Source organism: Artibeus jamaicensis, unplaced genomic scaffold, assembly GCF_021234435.1.
Source record: "Artibeus jamaicensis isolate MK-2021 breed Jamaican fruit bat unplaced genomic scaffold, CSHL_Jam_final contig_60, whole genome shotgun sequence".
NCBI lineage: Eukaryota > Metazoa > Chordata > Mammalia > Chiroptera > Phyllostomidae > Artibeus > Artibeus jamaicensis.
The window spans coordinates 3,935,643-3,958,104 of NW_026521900.1; the positions used below are offsets into that span (position 1 = coordinate 3,935,643).

Sequence of the window (22,462 nt, forward strand, 5' to 3'; positions counted from 1 at the left end):
GTAGGTGATCGACTAGCACAGTTCTGATCTCTTTCGTCTAAGCCAGGCTCAACTCATCCCCAGCCATTCTCCTGGTCAGTGGGAGGGCTTGGGTGATGCAGTCAGAACCCTGCCTCTGCCTTCCCTTGGTCCTCTGACTCACTTTCACAAGGCCCTAGAGCCCTCCTGCATTTGCACCAAGAAGCCCCTGACTCTGGAAAACAAATTAAGTTGTGTTTTTCTCTTTTCTACTTAGAGGCTCAACATGTTCCAGAAATTCAATTACATATAATGGCACTCACTCAATGGCAGTGGGTGCCAGAGGCAAAAGCTTTTTGGATGTTACAAATAATGGATGAAATCAGGCCATTACCCAGATACAACAGCAACTGGCATCTGATGAATCCCCTCAAATTGGTCTGTATTGGAAATGCCCAAATGTCACTGTTCATAAGTATTTAACTCTCTTATGGAAAACATTCTAAAGTAAAAGAAGCCATTGGTGGCTTCTACGGGGTTTTGCAACAGTAAAGAACTTTCCCTCAACTCCCAGGGCTAGCTACAGCTTTTGAGAACTTTCAGCAGGGTGAGCTCATAGAATAAGGAAATTCAGGGTCCCTAGTTTGTCATGCAAGTCTCACTTTAGCCTCAGGATGGCAGTTCTTTCAAGATGACGGTCTCTTAAAAGTCAGCAGAAAGTCTGCCACTGCATCTTCATGGTTCAGATCATGTTATGCTGAATGTTCAATGGGCATGTTCAAAACTGAAACCAGGGAACTTGGTAAGTCAAGTTAATTGTACCCTTCTCTCCCAACACTAGGTAGTGAGCTGTTGGGCTGAGTTTTAAAATATACACAGATACAATTAAATACCTGGTTATTAGATTCGGATCTCTTTCCCCACCTAGATCGTAAACTTGTCTTGTGTGTCCTGTGCTGTGGCCAGCACTTGGCATTGTGCCTTGTACACAGTAAGTGCTAAATAAAGGTTATTGAAAGAACAAGCACTTTGCTGACTAGCACTGGCCATAATAGGATATGATGTGTGTTAGGTCTATAATCAAGACACAGAGCAGTTGTACCAGGAAACAGGGGCCTATGATAACATAGATGGAATTCCAGAAAAATTAAAACATGTGGTGCTTTCAGGAACTTGGGAGCCATGCTAGCTTAGGACTCCTTCTCTTCTCTAAGGCCCATCTTTTATTTGTAAGAGACCCTTCCTGATGTGCCTGTAGGTGCAACTCCCTGGAAAGGGGATCCAAAGCGACACTTGATTGATTCCATCATGGCACCACAGTGGGAATGGACACATGCCAGGGAAGTTGGGGACTCCATCTTTTCTATGGGGACACTCTGAAATGAGAGTGTCCTACCTGTGTTGTTATCTCCTACTGGAATTTCAAAGCAGGACACGGCATGCTTTAGATGTTTGGTGTTAAGCACTACAGTGTTGATAAGACCTCAGTGAATCACCTCCTCAGGTCATATTAACACACTGTCTGCTTGCACTGAAAAAGCATAGTATTTTCACTGTGGCTTTACTTTAACAAAAATATAATGCAGCAGCTGCATTTTAGGAAACATGCATTCACCCAAGTATGACTGCTTCCTACCAGTATGAGAAGGAATATCTCCTACATATTACTCTCTGGGATAGGGGACCCTATTGGAATATAAAGTCCTGGGCTTCAAAAACCACTAGGAGAGTTTATGATTTGCTCAGAAAGCTGGGCTGATAAAAACACTGAACAAAATTTACACCTGAGAGCATCAAATGTTTAAGGTAGTTCTCCTTATAAAAAAAATACAGCTCCCTCTTAAGGATCTTACAGGATGAAGCTATGTTTGTCAGTTTCTTCCTTGACAACAGCTTATCCGCAGGCTTGACTTACATGTGAGTAGGATTTAATTCAGTGAAAACAAAATGCCTTCATTTTAACAGCAAAAGCAAGGATTTGTGGGAACAAAATGTCTACATTCTAAGTCTATGAGAGTAATCAAGGCTATATATCATCACCTCCTAGCTGGTACTTACAGGCAATTTTCTGCACCATTTTGGCAGCTATGGAAAATTAGTAAAAGGGCAGGAAAACAGGCAAAAAACAAAAACAAAAACAAAGCAAAGATGATAATTAAAGAAAAATACATAGCAACCAAAGGATAAGACCTAACCACAATGTGGAGTTTCAAACATGTTTATGTATTAAATGAGATAAAAAAGTAACATTCACAAAGAAATACCCCTTTTGCAAATGAAATGACAAAAAATGAAATGTACATGAAATGAAAATTTACAAGCCTTGATTTGACTGTCATAAGCTTGGCAGTTAGGCCTGGGTTTACTCAACAGAGTTAAGAGCCTTCTGGTGGTTTCTTGACCTTGTAGAAGTAATGGTCTTCGGGATAACTTTGTGTAGAACTCCTCTTAAGAATAACCCCAAAACTACCTTCTTATCTGCCCAGCAACAGGAGGCCTTTTAAGTCGGCCTGGTAGGAGATGGGTGCAGTCAACTCTTGTAGCCACCATCTTTGTGGCAGCTGTGGACTTGAGTTGGCCTGATAGGGGGCGGAGGTCATTTCTAGGTTTGGAAGTCTCCAGGGGCATGGGTTCCACTCCAGAGGCTGTCTTGGGGAACCTGGACAGCCCTGTCAAGGCCATGAATTCCTTATAGCTGTCTTCAGGCAAAGCAATCCTTGGCCCAAAGCTGGGCTTGGGGCTGTAGCTTTGCTTTCTTGGCACAGTCCCTGTCAGGAGGAGTGGGCTGGCAGCCCTGGAGGGAGGGAGCTGCCTGGAAAGCCTCTGCCCTGGAGGGATGAGCAGTTCTAAACTTTTTAAAAGTAGACATTGATTAGGCCACAGGGTGACTGTACTGGGAACTAAGGCTTGAATTTGCCTAATGACTCTGATCTTAGAAGAACCACACTTGTCTATATGGCCTAATTCCTAACACTGAAAGAGGACCTCAAACTCTGGAAATATTAATGGCCAGCATGAAGAACAAAGCAGAGCTTCAGTTAGTCATCTGAATAACATGAGGCTTGGGTCTTGAATGTATAACACAACTGGATCCTTACTATGAGTGGGTATGCTAATTTGGGGAAAACACTGATCAATTCTTACCTCATTCAAACCTGGAGTAATAGTTGGAGCGGCAATAAAAACAACAAAGGGAGCAAATTCGGCAGTTCTCAGGACCTTCAGTGCCTGTGTAAAAAAACAAAAAACAATTGACACTTAGAAAAAATAAGTAATACAACTTTCAAACAAGTCGACAAAAAATTTACACAGCTGAAAAAGCCCTTGACTCAAATTTTTGGCAAGGTATTAAATTTACCAAGTTTATAAATAACACATGACTTCCCATTCTTCCAAAGGATAGACAATAGCCATCAGCAAATAAAAGGTGACAAACTGGACATTTTTCTTATGCATCTCATGAATCAATATGACTTAATTTTTCTTCAGAAAAGTTAACACTGATTATGTTGGTTTAATGTTCACTTAAACCTGGTTATTAATTGTAGCCTAAATTTTAATTTATACGAAGTGCATTTTGGGGTAGATTGGGACCAGCAGGCTGGCTTCACCACCGATCTAGAGCACGCTTCACATTTCAAATTTCAAATCGCTTGACAAGGATTAGCAAATACTGCCACTGTCACTGTGAGGCTGTGTTCATAGCTTATGAGGTGCCCCCATGAAAGGCCCCTGTGGGGCTCAGGGTGGGGGGAGGGAGACCCTCTCTAAAGCTGGAGTCTAGAGCCACTAAAGAAGTTTTGGGGCCATGGGCAATTCATAGGCCCATGAGAGAATACTACATTCAAGGGAGCGGGACTTCTGAAGCCTCTTTCAGCTCCTTTCCCAGGCAAGAAAAACCTCTAAATATGTGAGCAACGAGTTAGCAGGGACATAGTGCAAAGCAGACAGCTGATGGTGTAGCGAGCAGTTGATTCTGGTAAGGGTGACTGCTTCAGCTCCTCATGAGTACACAGCACTCCTAGAAGTTACAAAATCCCCTCTATTGGACAAAAACATGTATGGGCACACAATTCTGATGTAACCGACATGTAATTTATTTGTATGTATCAGGGGTAAATATCTTGCTGTCCTTTATACAATAATTTTTTTTAAATTTTATTTATTTATCTTTAGAAGGGAAGGGAAGGGAAGAAGGAGAGAAATATCAATGTATGGTTGCTTCTGGTGCATCTCCTGCTGGGATCTGGCCTGCAACCCAGGCATGTGCCCTGACGGGGAATCGAACGGCGATCTTTTGGTTTGCAGGCCTGTGCTCAATCCACTGAGCTACACCAGCTAGGCTTTATACAAGAATTTAACATGTCTATTCCACAGTTTGCTTTCTAAATGGCCTTTCAATTGTTTGTTTTGGCATATACCTTTCCTCCTTTTGGGGGGGGTGCTGGTTTACTGTAGTAGCAATTAGACCTGTTTCTCTGCCTCGAGTTTTCCTACGTTCCAATCCATGCTAATCCCTGCCACCAAAATGATCTTTTGGAAACACAAATCCCAATGTATCATTTCTCCACTTCAAACCCTTTGACTGCTCCCTCTTTTCCTTGGGGTAAAAATGTATGGTCCTTAAGGTTAACATCGGGTCCCTCCCTTGATAGCTGATCCATGCTTACCTGTCAGCCTCTCTCTGCCCCTCCATGGACTGGCGTTGCTGAACTACTTTCACTTCAAGAAAGGGCCAAATTTTCTCTGGCTTCCTAGCCTTTTTCTTAGGACTCCTTCTGCCTGGACCTTCCATCCCTTTGTCCCTGTCCCTACACTCCCTTCTGCTTGGCTGAGTGTTTACTGAACAGAGTACTGATTTTCTTTTGTCTACAAAGTCCTTTGTGTGCTCTAAGCTGAGGTCAGGCACCCTTTTCATGTGCTCTTGATGCACCCACACCGATGCACCTGTAGTACCCATCACGCCAAAAATGCAGTGCCTGGATTTTCAGGGGCTGCGTCTTCTTTAGTTATCTCCCTCGTGCCCCAAATGGCACTTGCTGTAAACAGTCTGTATGATAAGATGAAAATGTAACACAGTATATATAATTTTCACAAAATCTATCTTGCCTTTCAAGGCAGGTTCGACTAGAGGGCACTAGACTTTCAGGGCTTAAGGGACTCTCTTGGCCTCCATGAATACACAGGCACATAAGAGGCAAATTGGATAGCAAAGGGTTTGACTTTCTTTTTTAGTGCAAGTTCACTTTCACTAGAATTATGTTTCTGAATTTTAGTTACACAGTGTCTCCTTGTGGGTTAAAGGAACCCGGTACATTGTTTTACCTGTCCACCAAAGTATTTTAATTGTGAGTCACAGGCTCAGACTCCCAATGAGAGAAAGCTCTTCAAGCTTGCATATGTTCATGTTGGAAAGAGGTAATTGGCAAGTTATTTGCCAGTCCTTTCATGAATAAAGACTTTAGCAAGGAACAAACTGTATATGAAAAAGTCCATATATAGCTCAATCAAACAGGGGTCTTCATTTAGAAATGGCCTTTTCCCCTCTGTCCTTCCTATGCTTATAAATCAGGGGAGACTATAAGTCAGTTGAAACATAAGATTTCATTACTGCACACCCACCCATAGCTAGCCTTTGGGCAAATAAGACGGGAAAAAATTCCTAATGCAGAATTCCTACCCTCGCTTCCATCCCTGAAGCTACTCCAAGTGCCAAATGGAAATCCACACAGCCTGGATGCTGAATGGAACTCAGTGATGAAATTGGGAAGGACACCCTAGGTGTGAAATGGTCTTTTCTCTGCTCAGTGACCCCACCTTTGATAGCCACCCAATTCTTTGAATATTTTAACTTCTAGCCTGCTGCCTACCATATTACAACACCAGAAAGCATACTACTCAGAAAACATTAGCTCCCTGCAGATTACCCTTCTCTTCACACTACATGCACCTCCTTTGTGTTTATTCATAAAGACAAAGGTCATTCTGCACTTCCTGCATGAAACTGTCAATGAAGAGTGTACTTGTCATACTGTCAAATGCCTCTTGTGCCTAAGAATCAGGTTATAGCCTTTCAGCAATCAATTCCAAGGAAAGAACTAGCATACTTCTATTAGATGAGAATTATGGGACCAAGGACATCCCCCCTTTTTGTCCTGGTTGCCAGGAAGTTCAGAGTTAAATTTCAAGTTTATCACAGTAATTACCGTAGCTTCTGTGGTTAGCATATCTGCTTCCCCCTCCTTTTAATGGCTTTAATTTTCTATTTCTAGCTTCTATTATCATGTTTTTCCAAAAATTATAAGATTCCTTGAATCCCAACTGAGATTTTCTTGTCTAGTTGCCCTTATATCTTCAGTAGACTACACTTTTCCTCAATTGTTCTTGAAGGCCTCTGTCCCCATTCTTTGCTTAACTTAGGGGTCTCAAGTGGGTGTCATTTTTTGCAGTCTCAGCTTGCCTGAGGTTCAGGAGCACTGCAGGGACAGGAAATGAAATTGCTTCACAAGGGTTTCCTTCCCCCAGGCCTTTAATGAGTGACTTTAAGATGACCTCTAATTCCCTTTCCTTTCTGACTTTAGATGAGACATAAATCTGCTAATTTTTATAGGCAAATATCTCTTTTCTGAATTCCTGAGGGGAGAGTCTAGAAAGATCTTAGAAAATACATTGTATTGAAACAGCCCAAGTAACATAAATTCAACATTTAAAGCTAATTCTTTAGTTTTCTTTTGGGGAGATAAATTGATTATATGGCTCATCTATGGTCAGTAATTAATCTCAGATTACCATGTTCAAGGAATAAAAACCCATTTGACCTACTATCTAAGATGCAGATATCTTTTAAGATTTATGTGGCTTGTAAACTTAAAAAGTACATAAGAGCAGACACCTTAGTCATTTTGTAAAAAATTCTAAGGGTTTAAGGAAGAGCACAGTGAGCCCAGAAAGAATCTTTAGAGCCAGCTGACTTCACAGTCCCTGGTTGAGAATCTGGCTCTTGTTTTGAAGTATAGATTCCTAATAAGACTGCAGCTGCACCTTGATGACAACCTTTTCCTTTCTGGGCAAAGCAAAACCCTGAACATTCGGCTACTCATAGCTTTTTAACATGGCAAATGGATAAATCAGAATAAAATTTAATTTTAAAACCATCACAGTAAGTTTTGATTACAAACTGCAGCTATTACAGTTTCAGCTTTAGGGACATAGATCATTTTCTAAGCCAGGGGTCTATTTCCATAAAAACTAAGTTCCATAGTATTCCTTAGGTTTGACTGTCTTCTAGACTTTTTGAAGTAGAAAAAAACCCCCCAAGATTAAAATTGTACCACTACACACAAGGTGGATCAGCTTAAGGATCCTCAGGGTTAACCCTTTTAGGATAACACAATGGAAGAAGGCTAGAATCAGTTGTAAAAAAAAAAAACAAACAAACAAACCAAATCTAAAACTGTTCAAGTTCAAATCTCATTTTCATTTGGCTGTAAAACCTTGGTCAAGTCATAATTATGTTAAGCCTTGGTTTTCTCATCTACAAAAGTAGATGCTGATATCACTATCTTAGGGGTTATATGGGTAAGGTAAGGAGTACTAATGCTTGGTAAAATATAGAGCACTACTGGAACACAATCTATTATTATTTTAAGAGAAGCCAGGTTACAATTTTTTTTTTGGTTTAATGTCTTTATCACAATCCTCCAGGTTTAAAGTTGGGCCACAGTGTCTTATCACACAGTATTATTAGATATGTGTTAAATTTGGCCTGAACTGTCTAAAATGAGTTAAGATGGCACAGAATATGAGACCTGAACTAAATGAGCTGAACATCAGTGTTAGGTGTCAGCACTGATAGAAGTGAGAAGGTTTTTTAAAAAATGCCACATGGCATTTCTCTTGTTATGGATAGTTTGTGATGTACATGGAGGAAGGAATTTCATCCTTACCAGCTTGCCTTCCGAGTTGTATTTTTAGCTCTTGACACAATGATTGGGGTATAGTAAGTGCTTAACATAAGCTGGTTGAATCAAACTGTCCATGAGATACAGGAGAGGAGGTAACCTAGCAGGCTGGGTGGGGCAGGGAAGGGCATGGAGAAAAATGTCCTAAGGAGAGAGCCTCTCTGGAGCAACAAGGCTCTGCCTGACAGCAAGTTGGTCATGGCTACGGGCATCCTGGTGTTAGGATGCAGACCTTGCCAAGCTTGGGGGAGAGTGGACTGAAGGCAGAGAAGTCCCAGGGCAAAGTCCAGGAGGTGAGACACTGTGGGCATCTGCGGCTGCCATTAGACATGACAGTCAGTGTGAAAGCAGGACTGGGCAGAAGTGTAGACTAGGCACATGTGGCGGACAGCCTGGGACCAGTTTCTTCAACCACACCAATGAGAGGAACAGAACCTGAGCAACCCCTGTCCTCAGGGCCAGAAGCCTGAGAGGCTCAGGCAGGGAACAGGGTGCCTATGTCCTGTCCTCAGGGGTAGGTGGCCCTGACAGATCATGGTTCTCAGAGGTGGAAACACGGGAAGCAGGAAAGAAGAATGCAGTGAGCTCATCCAGCAGTCAGGGGGAGCAGGGAATGTGCCCAGCCCGGGATGATGGGTGCTCTGGTGCCCAGTGCCACATGTAAAAGTGACTGCTGTGGATGTCTTGATAAGGCCGAGAAAAGTGTCTCCAGCTCAGCAGTGCAGAGCAATGCATGACTGTGCAAGGGCAAGGGCACAAGGAGAGCTGGACACTAGGAGTGGAGTGGCGGCAGCAGCAGCAGCAGCAGCAGTGGTGGCGGCAGCAGTGGCAGCAGCAGGTAGGGCAGAAGCCCTGGAAAGTGGACTTAGGTAAATGCAGAGGGGTCTGAGGAGCCCTGCAGCCAGCATACTGCTAGAGACATTACTACCAGCAGAAAACGACGTTCAGGTGAAGACCAGTGTGGAACCCAAGGAGAGGATGTCGAAGACCAGGACCAGGATTGAGACTTTGCCTCTAGCCACCCCTGGCCAGAAGATTTTTCCAATCCCTAGTAAGGAGGGATTAGTAGTTAAACAGAAATCAGTCTGCATTATACATCATATATTTAGTTATATATAGGTCCAAGATAATTGTTAAGTAAACTGTATAGTGTTCACCCTATTGGTGCTTTCCTCCCAGCCCCTTAATCAGATTCCAAGTTCAAGAAGCCCATTAGGTGCTATGAAATGGAAATGGGTGAACCCATCGGCCATGATGTTAGGGTCTTGCCACTGAGTAACTGAGCTGTCAGGCCTCAGGTCACACAGACCCTGACTGCCTGACTGCAGGTTCCATCCTCCATTTGGGGATGGCTAGGGGACTAAGTCTCATATGGTGGCCCTTGAACAAGAATCTCTTCCTTGCCTGGGATAGCCAGGTAGCCCTCCTGATGAAACAGAGCCTGCTGAAGGGCTGCTGGTCTACCAATTCAACAGGTGGCATACTGATTGTATTGATAAGTGATAAGGGATTTTTGGTACAAATGGGTCTTTAGAAATGGCAGCCCAAGAGTCATTGGACACACACAAGCCTCTCCTGCAGCCTGCCCTGATGTTTCCAACACCCAAATCCTTGCTACTGGGCTTTAAGTCCCACTTCCACTTGGTTTGTCCTCAGAGAGGAAAATATACCTTATCTGCATTTTTGAAGTAAGGCCTTTGGCTTTTTCCTTTGCAAGTTTAATAATTTCTATTGCTTCTGGTGTAGGACTTATCTACAAATCATCTAATCACCTCTGCATCTGGCTCCGAGTCCTCTCCCAGTTCTTCATATCGTTCCTAGTTTTAGCTCAGGGTCAGGCACTGTCAGTAAAGAGATGACACAGGCTGACCATCACCATGGGGCTCCATTTGGGCTCCACTGGACACTCCAGGGCTTACTCACACTGCTTTCATAAAGCTAGTGCTATGTTTCAGACTCAGGCCCCAGGGTCAGTGTTTCTTACTGGGGATTAACATTAGATGTTGGCAGAGGCTCTGATGGTTCAGCATGAGCTGTACTGAAATAGAAAGGTGGCTGTTGGGATAAGAAAGTGCCAGAGTCTCACCCTTAGTCATATTATTGTAGGATCTCTGGCAGGCACAGACACAATCCAGTACATTATAATGAATCTCATAAGAGAATAGTCTCTGATTCTTAAACACTTGGTATGTGCCCTGAGTGTAACAATTGGTTTGTAGCCTAGACTGTTAACCATGATGCCTTCATTACTGATACTTTCCTGGAGTTTATTCAGTTATTAAGCAACCCATGAGGTCCTGATGGCATTTTTAATTTCAGAACCTGAGCTTAGCATGCAGGCAGAATGATGGGAAGTTGAGTGTGGCCAGACATTACCTGAGGCTCCACGTCCAGTATTGCAATGAGCCCCTGCTCGTGGATCTTCCGGATGGTCTCCAGTTTTGTCCCATACATTGCATCCTCGTGGCTGCCATACTCCAAGTACTCATTATTAGAGATGTCTTGCATCATTTGGTCATGAGATACAAAGTAATAATTCTTTCCGTTTTCTTCGTCTTTCTTTGGAGGTCTGGTTGTATCTGCAAAGTCACATGTCAAGAGAAGTTTAAAAGGCTGAGCTTATGAGCTTATGTTTCCAATGGACCTACTGAAACCCAATCTCTTCTTAAAAGCTGTGAATTCCATAGTATATGCCTCATGCCCTGTTCTTACTCCTAGTAACTTTGTCGAAGTCACATTTATCTGTGTGGTATCAGACCACAGTAGCTGGTTAGTTGTTTAGTTTGGCAAAACTTTCAGTGTTTAGATAAGATCTATTTCATTCCTATCATGGGTCACCACATAAGAAAGACATAAATGACCCCAAATTAAGTTAACTCACTGTGTGTCTTAATGCACTTAGGCAGAAGGAAAAAAAGAATTAAAAAAATGGAAAAGTACATATGGTTATTTAAATTTAAAATAATTGAAATCACATTGATTAAAATTTCAGTTCCTCAGTCTCACTAGCCATATTTCCAGAGTTCAATAGCTGCATGTAGGTAATGGCTGCTATACTAAACAGTGCAGATACTGAACACTATTACTATCAAAGAAAGTTCTATTGAGTACTGCTCATCTGCAGTATCTTGCAAAAGGAGAATGTTAGAATACAGAAAAAGGTATACCATATTGAAAACACAATGACCTTTGCCAGATGCAGCTATAATAGTCAAGAAAGACCTTAACCAAGAGTTGACAAACTGGCATGCTGTCTGTTTTTGTAAATAAAGTTTCTTTGGAACACAGCCATGCCCATTTGTTTACATATTGTCCATGGCTAATACCATGCTACAAGTTGAGTAGCTGTGACAGAGACTATATGGTTCTCAAACCCTCAAACATTAACTTTCTTTACAAGAAAGGTTTGCTGATCCCTTACCTAACTGAGTATAGACTAAAATATATGCCCACAAGTCCTAGTTCCATGGCATACTAAAAAGACCAGTATACTGAAAAACACAGTTTAGAAAATTTTTCTTAGGCAAGCCAGGAACATTGGTTTTGTTTTCCAATCCCCTACCTCTTTTCTTTTCCCTCTCTCTTTCTTTACTCCCTTCTCTTTCTCCTCTTTCTTTTCTCTCTACTCCCCCCCTTTATTGCAATTTCTATTTTTTCCTTCTTGCTTCTTTCATTTCCTGAGTGGCAAGAACAAATTTATGCTACTCTTTGCTGTGTGGATGGGTCCAAACCCATAGGGAATTACCCCTCTCCTGCCCTGACTAGACTATTAGAACTGCCATGTGCTCATGGACATTAAAATGTGGATTTAAAAAAAAGTACCATTTTTCCAGATACGTGAAAAGCTGAATAAATGGCATATACTATGTGAATGCTGTACTACCTTTAGTCATTTTGGAAGGTAAACATATGGTATGCATACATCTGGCATCAAATATTTTAGAGAGCAGACATGACTGAGTTAGCAACATTACACTTTAAAACTGAGCTAGTTAACTGGCCATTTAACAACATGAAAGTTCAATTGTTCCATGATTGAGAAAAAACTAAATGTTGGCTAAGCTTGCTGTATTCATGATCTAGTCATAAGGAGAAGTAAAAGAATATTTGAAAGTGTTTATATTAGAAATATAATATTAGAAAACCCCAGTGGTCCCAGTTGAAACAATACTTGATGGATTTCTTTTGTGTGTAAATCAGACAGTGTTCTGGGATGAAGGTGGTCTAATGAAGCCTCATGGCTCTCTGGGGTGCAAGGGAAAACAGTAAGTGGTGTTGCCATGGCTTCAGGGAGGCATGAAAGCCCTATGGGATACAGCCACTCTTCGCATTTTTCTCCTGCTGCTTTTAAAACACATTGTCCTTTAGTTCTTGCCATGAACAAAGCTCTAACTGCTAGAAAGCTTTTGGGATTCCAATTTTAAACTTTGGAGTAATAACAGTAAAATTATAGTGGTAAGATGGCTACTATTTATCTAGTATCTACTAATTGCTTCACATGATCTAAAATGTTCTTTATATCTCTAGAATTACTTCATTTTATAATCGAGGAAACAAAGCAGGGGTGTCCAAGCAGCCCAGGAAGGCTGTGAATGGGGCCCAATACAAAATTGTAAATTTACTCAAAACATTATGAGATTTTTTTGTGTGATTATATGTTGCAATGTATTTAATGTGTGGCCCAAGACAACTCTTTTTCTTCCAGTGTGGCACAGAGATGCCAAAAGGTTGGACACCCCTGAAAGAGGGCAAGAGGTTAAAGATAAGACATAGAAAACTAGGGGAATTAAAATATTATGCATTTAAAGTTCTTTATCATAAACAACTGGTAGCACGTTGACTGGGTTTTGAAAGTGATAAGAGTCAACAATTTAGTTACTGAGTAAGAAAAATGTTGTGTTGAACAAAATGATACTATCATTAAAACATATTTTTCTGAAGAATAATTGATCTGAGTCATCAACAACAAATAAATACACACACTACACATACACTAAGAGAAGTCTGGTAGGGTATAAAACAAAGTATCTATAGAACTATTATTAGGGGAATGGGGCTGGGGTTATTAACTCCTTTTCTCTTTGTTCTTTTTTGAATCTTCCAAATTTCTTATAGTAAACAGTTAGTACTAATGTAATCAGAAAAATATACAAATTACAATAGTAAACAAGTACTAGAAAAAATATACTTAAAAGAGAGTCACTGCTTACGTGGAATAGGGTATGCAAACCGATCTGGGTGCTTTGTGATGAGGGTGTTTTTTATGTGTCTTCTCCCAACACCATGTGCACCTATATCATTTTTTAAAAAGGAAGTTAAAAGTGACAGTTAATATTCACAAAATGTTTTGAAGATGACAATAAGAGAGCCATGTGTTTATACAATCAGACTTACCTAATAAGACTAGTGTTTTCCTTTTAAACGCTGGCAGTTTTACTACTTCTTCATATGTAACAAGATCTAATTGATCAAACACTAAAATACAAAGATTTAGAACAAAGGTAAATTTGCAGAAAGAATAGCTCATGTATGTAAATTATATTTTTACTGGCAAAACTAAAGTAATAATAAAACCATGTCTTAAAAATATGAATCCAACTTATAGTATATTTAAGTCATAATCTTTTGGTAGAAAATTTCATTTTTAAGCCCATGAAAATGCACTTTAGAAGCAGGGGCATCTAGAGCTATGCTGAGCACATGCATGGGAGTCCAATTCTAAAAGATACTACATATCTTTTCATGCAGTATCCGACAAATCATATGAATTCATTCAAAACCACATGCTGTTCATATTTTGCAATCCCAAGAAATCAGCAATACTAAAAAGGAAAAAGTCTGCAGACAGTGACTGACATGAATATAGCATGAATGCAACTGAAGTTAACCAAGAAAGAGGTCAGCTAGATTATTTCTAGAAATGGCTGTGGGATGCATGGACAGCTGGTCTTTAACTTCACGATTCTTTCTTTTAACAGAGTTACTGAAAGCAGCATGGTAGATTCTTTCAAAGTCAAGTTTTGTAACTATGATTTCACAAGTTTTTTCAAATGAGCATCTCAGAAGTTTTATTGTAACCCAGCTATCCATTCGATGGAAAGTCTTGGGAATGTAAGTAGAATAACATGCGTCTCTGGGCCCCAGACTTTGTTGGCCTGTGTGTAGTAAATCAGGATGAACAGAATGGAAAGAAGCATGGAGCAGAATGTGAGCTTGAAAACCTTTGCAAAAGGGAGTTCTCTAATAATTACAGACTGAGAAGAAATACTTTAAAATATTTTTGGAAATCTGCCTCTTAACAAAACTATTATAAAAACCTTCCCAAGAGGATAACCATTCCTGTTGAAGTTTAAGGCAGTCCAATTCTCAAACACATTTGAGCTGTCTCACAAGAAGGTTAAAATCATGCATCGATGTTTTTTGTAATATTTTTTATTTTTGCATGGTCATACCCAGATGTTTTCAGGCACACTAAAATTTCTTTTTAAAAAATATGGAATACACTATGGATTTCAGAGGAGTTGAAAGAAATTCAATCAAATCGATTCCCTGGTGTAATAAAGAAATCTGGGATGTTTCAGTCAATCATTAAGAGAAGCTTCTACTCTCTGAAACAACAATATGGCCAAATGCTTTTGACTATCTGCTCAGTCCTTAACATTTGTGATCTTCCCAGTAGCAAAGAACCTTACAATGCAAAATACGATACTCTGGAATGCAACAGATCAGAAACAAAAAAACAAACAAAAGTATCATTCCCAAAATAATAAAAAAATACAATATGTTAAAATAAGGGTTAGTGCATGTTAATGGGTATTTATGCATTTGTTTTCTCTTGATAACTTGATTCCATAAAGGTGGACTAAAAACTCTTTAAAGCATATTCTCTAGGAACAGCTAAAAACCAAGAAATGCTTTCTGTGTTTAGAATGGCACACTTACAAAATCTAACTGAACGTGAAGTTCTCTGCATAGCAGAGCTAGCTAGTCATGCTATAGTGGTAATGGAGTGATGAAGGTTCAAAAAATAAAATCAAGAATGCTTATGACATTGCTTTTTCTACCTATTGCTGAGTGATATTTCCATCAACATGTGCTTATGAAAGCGGTGCATCAACAAGCTGATAGATTTTAATATGTAAAAATAATCAAACATCTCACAAAAGAGCAAGATGATAATGATAGAAGCTTTCTGAATGGTATACACACCCATTTCCCTCTACAGAGCCCTAACTCCAATTCTACTGAGATAAGACTTTTGTCATTAAAAAAAAACACACACACACATTAAGAATGAGTTAGCTATTAACCATCAATACCACAAACAAATGAACAGATATGTTACACATCAATATCTTAAACATAAACAAGTAGCATGAAGAGGTTACTCTGGTCTAAATAAAATCAACACATGGTTATAGGATTGAGAAACAATAAAAAAGAATATTGAAAAATAAGACATACAAGGAATATAAGAACACTTAAAGACTGGACTTTCAAAGGTTTTAAGATGTTCACTGATTAAAAAAAAAGATTTAATGAATGAAAGGAAACCGTCAAAAACAAAGAGGCATAGTCACTCAACAGGTTACTTACATGCACAGAGGCCATTGGGAATAAGACAGCATGAAAAATGTACAGGGGTCATTGAAATATGGCTTTTAATATATTAGTAAAATAAAAGTATAATATGCACAAAAGAAAGTTTACCATGCAGTATTCTAAACATGAGGCAAATAAATCACATTAAGAAACAAATCCATTTAATAAAAATTCAACAATACCCTTATATAAAAGCCAGTAGGTTCTATAAACTAGCATATGCATAGAAATTTTGTCTGGGAATAGTTATAAGAAAACATCTTCAGGGATTGTAGATATGGAAGCCTCTTGGTTTTCACTTTGTACCTTCCTGTACTGTTTATAATTTCTAATCACATGTGCCTATTACTTTTATTGTTTAAAAAGAGAAACGTCCACAGGGCAGTAAGATTATGGGCCAGTTTTTGTTGTTTTTAGAGTAGTCCATATTCAAGAAAAAAGAGTTATAGCTTTTTAAAGACAATAGTACTAATTTGTGACATTAAGCATAATTTAAACACACCTATAAAGTTCCTCTATGCTCATATGGATCTATGTAAATAGAGTATCACAGGATATTTAAATACCTCTGCTCAGGGCTGTACCATTGAAAAAATGAATTAATGAATATATTTTCAAAGTTTACATTAGTAACTTGATCTTAAACTAATTTTGGAAGTCCCAGGGCTGGGGAATCTCAATGCATCAAGAGTATAGTTCTTCTAGGAGCATGACAATACTTTCCCCATCAAATTAATGTGGCTAAAATCTTTTATGCACTGCAGAAAATGTGTTTGCTGTAAACACAATACACACCATAATCAAATCTATTCCCAAGGCTTCAGAAATACTCTCTGGCATAGTTGGCTCATATTATCTTGATTTTCTGGTAAGCTACTCAATATTTATGGCGCTTTGAAATTATTTAGGTAACCACTTTCTTTTTTAGTAATAATGCCATTACAGTTGTCCCATTCCGTCCTTCATTCCCCTCCACCCTGCACACCCCCTCCCACCCCATCCCCCCTTTAGTTCATGTCCATGTGTCACAAGTTCTTTAGCTTCTACATTTCCCATACTATTCTTGCCCTCCCCCTGTCTATTTTCTATGCTACTTATTCTCTGTACCTTCTCCCCCCTTCTCCTCCTCCCACTTCCTATTGCTAACCTTCCATGTGATCTCCATTTCTATGGTTCCACTCCTGATCTAGCTGTCTGCTTAGTTTCCTTTTGTTTTAGGTGTGGTTGTTAATTACTGTGAGTTTGCTGTCCTTTAACTGTTCATCTTTTTTATCTTCTTTCTCTTATATAAGTCCCTTTAACATTTCATATAATAGGGGCTTGGTGATGATGAACTCCTTGAATTTGATCTTATCTGAGAAGCACTTTATCTGCCCTTCCCTTCTAAATGAAAGCTTTGCTGGGTAGATCAATCTTGGCTGTAGGTCTTTGGATTTCATGACTTGGAACACCTCTTTCCAGCCCCTTCTTGCCTGCAAGGTCTCTTCTGAGAACTCAGCTGATAGTCTGATGGGAACTCCTTTGTAGGTGACTGTCCCCTTATCTCTTGCTGCTTCTAGGATTCTCTTCTTCATTTTCATCTTGGCTAATGTAATGATGATGTGCCTTGGTGTGTTCCTTCTTGGGTCCAACTTCTTTGGGACCCTCTGAGCTTCCTGGATTTCCTGGAAGTCTATTTCCTTTGCCAGATTGGGGAAATTCTCCTTTATTATTTGTTCAAATAAGTTTTCCACTGGTGGCTGTTCCTTTCCCCCTTCTGGTACCCCTATTAATTCGGGTGTTGGAATGTTTAAAGATGTCCTGGAGGTTCCTAAGTCTCTCATTTTTTTTGAATTCTTGTTTCTTCATTCTTTTCTGTTTGGTTGTTTCTTTCTTTCTTCTGGTCCACTCCATTGATCTCAGTCCCAGTTTTCTTTTCATCACTATTGGTTCCCTGTGCATTTTGCTTCATTTCAATTAGTTTAGCCTTCATATGTTCCTCTAATTTTGACTAAAATCAACCAGTTCTGTGAGCATTCTGATCACCAGTATTTTGAAGTGTGCATCCCATAGGTTGGCTATCTGTTGTTTAGAAGTATTGGCTCTGGGGCTTTGAGCTGTTGTTCTGCTTGAGCCATTATGTTTTGGTCTGTTCACACCTGTTACATATGAGGGGCAGAGGCTTAGGTGTTCACCAGGGCAGGTCAACCCAGGACTGGGGGCAGGGTCAGAGAGGGAGCAATGGCATTTGTTCTGCTCTCTCTCAGATTTTGGTCCCCTCTGCCGCTTCCCACAAGCAAATTGGGCCCTTCTGGCACTGGTTCCCAGGTGGGTGGGCTTGTGTACGTTCTAGGACCCTGTGGGTCTTTCCAGTGAGGCTGGGAGCCTCTCCTGGCACCTCAACCCCTGAAAGTTTTTCCAATCAGTGCTTTATTTCCCGGTGCTGGGGCTCTGGGTTTGCAGTCTGTCTCTGTCCATTTTTTGCCTGGTGTATCTGCACATGAATGTGTGTCCACAGTCAGCCAGCCGCCTTGTGAGCCTTACTGGGTTTGCTCTTTTCATCCCTGCGCCCACTCAGGTCTGCTAACCACTGCCTTTTCCTGCCAGGACCCCTCTCCACTGGCTGCTGACTCCGCCCCTCTTACCAGTCTGGATGAATGGTTCGTTGTTGTCGGACTTCAGTACAGTTCAATTTTCTGTTTGTTTTGGTTATGTTTTTGTTTCTAAATCTTTGTTGTCCTTAAATTTGGTTGTGCGAGGAGGTACAGTTTTCCACCTATGCTTCCATCTTGCCTGGAAGTCTGGTAACCACTTTCCAGTTGAATCTTTTCATAAATAAGCCTTTAACATTGATTCCTTGTCTCAGTTTTGCAAAGCTAGAAGTATCTTCAAATATAGTACAAATCTTCAATTAGAAAAGACATTGCACACACTGGTAACACTGGGTTGAGTGCACACTCAAATGCCTGCAGTGACCAGGAAGCTAATGTGTTGAAATGAGTGGGCCTGCTGCAGGAATGGAGTAGTGGGGACAGTGCATCCTAGAGTGTCTAGAGAATGAGTGTCTGATTCAAAAGGGGCATCAACAGCCTGAAGTCATTCAAAAAGAAAGTGGTCCTTGTGTTATCATATCCTCTGTTCTTTCAGTGGTAGGCAGACAGCCAGCATTTTATGTAAAATATCTGATTTTCAAATGTGATTAACTATTATTTTAAACACTGTATGTATATGGGGAAAACAAAACTTATCTATGGTTCACATTCAGCTCAGACTACCACTTTATAATGTGAGATGTAGGCCACACAGTTTGAAGAGAAGTCTGATTTAACTAGACACATGCAATTTCCTGGAGAAATGGAAATAATTAATTCTAGTATTATCATTGTCATCAGTTCTATATATTGACAAAGTTCCCATCCTTCATTTTTACTACAACATAAACAACTTCCTTCAGAATGATGGTAAGGTTTGAATCTTGCCATCAATATATGATGAATTCTCAAATATTTGAAGAAGAAAATAAAACATATGGGTCTTATTTTAATTTACTGAGAACTATGAGAAGATCTCCCACTGTATTTTACAAACAACTTCTGAAAAAGGCAAAAAAATCCTTCTGAAATATAATTTGATTTTTGATCCATGAGCCCATTTGGCTACTTTTTGGTATGAAAGAACATGGTATTTCAAAGTTCTCAAAGTATCCACCAGGTGGAGGTCACCTGGTGAGTATTTGTCTCTCTCCTTTAGAGCATTCTTTATATAGGTAGTGCTGCATATTAGGAAGAACTTTCATCATAGCTAAAAGCAGAACAGCTGATAAAATACTTGACTTCCCTTTATGACTTCATCTCTTGTCAAGATAATCACTAAGCAACTGGATCTTCTGGACTTAATGAACAAAATAGAAGAGTTGGCTGCTAAAGTGGAAGAAACCTGAAGAGATGGTGACAGAAAGGCCTTGCCAGGCAGCAAGCACACTTGAGAAAGTTCAGGAAAGTATACATCTTCTCTCCACCAGAAAAACTAATAGGAGAACTCATGATAGATAATTTTGTGGTGAAGGGAACCCTAACAATGACATTCTGACTAGACAATTACAAATATGCCTAAATACAAGTTCTACAAAGAAATTTGAGTGGCTTTGCAAGGACCCTATAAGAAGCTCAGACTGTCTATCAAAGGGCATGGAAGGAGCATCTCATTCCCAGTGACGAATAACGACATATAAGAGGAAACTGCAAGCATGATAAAGAAAGGCTCTGAGATCCAGAAGACCACTACTTAGAAATGCTGAAGATAACAAAAAAGTGGTAGTGGAGGATCCTTCCCAATTTCTTAGTTCTAAGTTTACAAGAGCTTGGATAGGTCCAAGAGCTTGGATGATTTTAGATAAGACATATACTGTCCAAAGAGCAAAGGCAATTTTATTCTATCCCTAGGAGGCTTTTGCCTTCTTTATCAATGATCGTACCCTTCAAACTTGATAGGCAATGTTTACCAGAGCTAAAGCCTGAGATAAGGGACAGCAAATAAGTACCTGGCTTTATTAAATGATATTCATTTGTCAGGCCCACTGATGAAAGAATGTGGCATCCACTGAATTTTAGAATTAGAAAAGACATCCTTGACTGATTAAGATGATTCAAGATTCCCTTGTTTTGAGGCCCACGGGAGCCCAGGGATTTTCGAAAGTAGCAGTTACTCAGGTGTGCTAATTCCTCATCCTATCTCAGGTTGCCTATTAAGCTTGCAGGTGTGTTTTCAGGACCACTGATGAATCAGGAGAACAGATGGAAGATCAGTGATGCCCCAGGGTGTCAAAGCATGGAAAAAGGGGAAAGGGCAAAATTTTTAAGTGAACAATTCAATGGATTCTTTGTCAGAATTTAGAGGTTCTAGTTTTTTCAATCAATTGGCTTTGTACTTTTCCTCAGAGCTTAATTAAAGACTATTGGCAACTGAATACTCATGTCTATGTGCTCTCTATTAGTATAGTACAAAGCTAATGAAGAATTGACAAACTTCACCAGCTATTTCTTTGGTTTTCTAGGTTTAAATTAATTTTAATGCCATTTATCTGTCCATGTCATTTAAAGTTATATATCTATATCTATCTCTATATCTATCTCTATATCTATCTATCTATCTAAATAAAATGTTGACACATCATGTGAGACTGTTAGAAGTTGATGAAAATAAAGGTGACTCTGGACCCTTGGCAAAAACCACTGCCATTTTGTGTTACGTTACATAACATTCTGCTAATACTACAGTGAATTCCTTCAAATAGTAATACTTGAGCATTTAAATTAATAGTTGCTAAATCATATTTAATTAATCTGCTTTACTTCTGGCCAATCATTCCGATTCCCAGTCAGGGCACATGCCTGGGTTGCAGGCTAGTTCCCAGCAGGTAACGCATGAGAGGCAACCATACACTGATATTTCTTTTCCTCTCTCCTTCCCTTCCCCTCTCTCTGAAAATAAATAAATACAATATTAAAAAAAAGAGATAGCCAACCTATCAGATGCACAGTTCAAAATACTGGTGATCAGGATGCTCTCAGACCTGGTTGATTTTAGTCACAAATTAGATGAAAAAATGAAGGCTACACTAAGTGAAATGAAGCAAAATGCACAGAGAACCAATAGTGATGAAAAGAAAACTGGGACTGAGATCAATGGAGTGGACCAGAAGAAAGAAAGAAACAACCAAACAGAAAAGAATGAAGAAACAAGAATTCAAAAAAAGGAGGAGAGGCTTAGGAACCTTCAGGACATCTTTAAACGTTCCAACATCCGAATTATAGGGGTACCAGAAGGGGAAGAGGAAGAGCAACAAGTGAAAAAGTTATCTGAACAAATAATAAAGGAGAACTTCCCCAATCTGGCAAAGGAAATAGACTTCCAGGAAATCCAGGAAGCTCAGAGAGTCCCAAAGAAGGTGGACCCAAGGACGAACACACTGAGCCACATCATAATTACATTAGCCAAGATTAAAATGGAGGAGAGAATTCTAGAAGCAGCAAGAGGTAAGGAGCCAGTCAGCTACAAAGGAGTTCCCATCAGACTGTCAGTGGATTTCTCAAAAGAGACCTTACAGGCAAAAAGGGGCTGGAAAGAAGTATTCCAAGTCATGAAATCCAAAGACCTCCAACCAAGATTGCTCTATCCAGCAAGGCTTTCTTTTGAATGGAAGGGCAGATAAAGTGTTTCTCAGATAAGATCAAGTTCAAGGAGTTTATCATCACCAAGCCCTTATATGAAATGTTGAAGGGACTTGTCTAAGAAAAAGAAGATAGAAAATATGAACAGTTAAAGGACAGCAAACTCACAGTAATTAACAACCACACCTAAAACAAAAGGAAACTAAGCAGACAGCTAGATCAGGAGTGGAACCATAGAAATGGAGATCACATGGAAGGTTAGCAATAGGAAGTGGGAGGAGGAGAAGGGGGGAGAAGGTACAGAGAATAAGTAGCATAGAAAATAGACAGGGGGAGGGCAAGAATAGTATGGGAAATGTAGAAGCTAAAGATCTTGTGACACATGCATGTGAACTAAAGGGGGGAATGGGGTGGGAGGGGGTGTGCAGGGTGGAGGGGAATGAGGGGGGGGAATGGGGCAAGTGTAACAGCATAATCAATAAAATAAATTTTTTAAAAATCTGCTTTAAATATTTCTTCCATTTATAAAACAAACAAAGAAACCACCTTGGCTGGTGTGGCTCAGTGGATTAAATGCCGGCCTGCAAACCATAAGGTTGCTGGTTTGATTCCCAGTCTAGGGCACATGCCTGGGTTGTGGGCCAAGTTCCCAGTAGGGGGTGTGTGAGAGGCAACCACACATTGATGTTTCTTTCCCTCTCTTTCTGTCTCCCTTCCCCTCTCTCTAAAAATAAATAAATGAAATCTTAAAAAAAAGCAATTATCATATTAGTGCTCTATAGTGGTACAAAT

General features: G+C 39.9%; 1 protein-coding gene across 9 annotated transcripts in view; it reads right to left on the minus strand.

The window, feature by feature from the left end:
• Positions 1-22,462, minus strand: part of CASK (calcium/calmodulin dependent serine protein kinase) — a 490,261-nt gene that overhangs the window by 2,362 nt on the left and 465,437 nt on the right. For all 9 annotated transcript variants that reach the window (XM_037165398.2, XM_037165406.2, XM_037165435.2 and 6 more), the window contains 4 exons: positions 13,314-13,394; positions 13,130-13,210; positions 10,296-10,498; positions 3,103-3,186 (listed from right to left, as the gene is read on the minus strand). In XM_037165398.2, the coding sequence (XP_037021293.1) occupies positions 3,103-3,186; positions 10,296-10,498; positions 13,130-13,210; positions 13,314-13,394 (449 nt within the window). The remainder of the gene's footprint in view (positions 1-3,102; positions 3,187-10,295; positions 10,499-13,129; positions 13,211-13,313; positions 13,395-22,462) is intronic.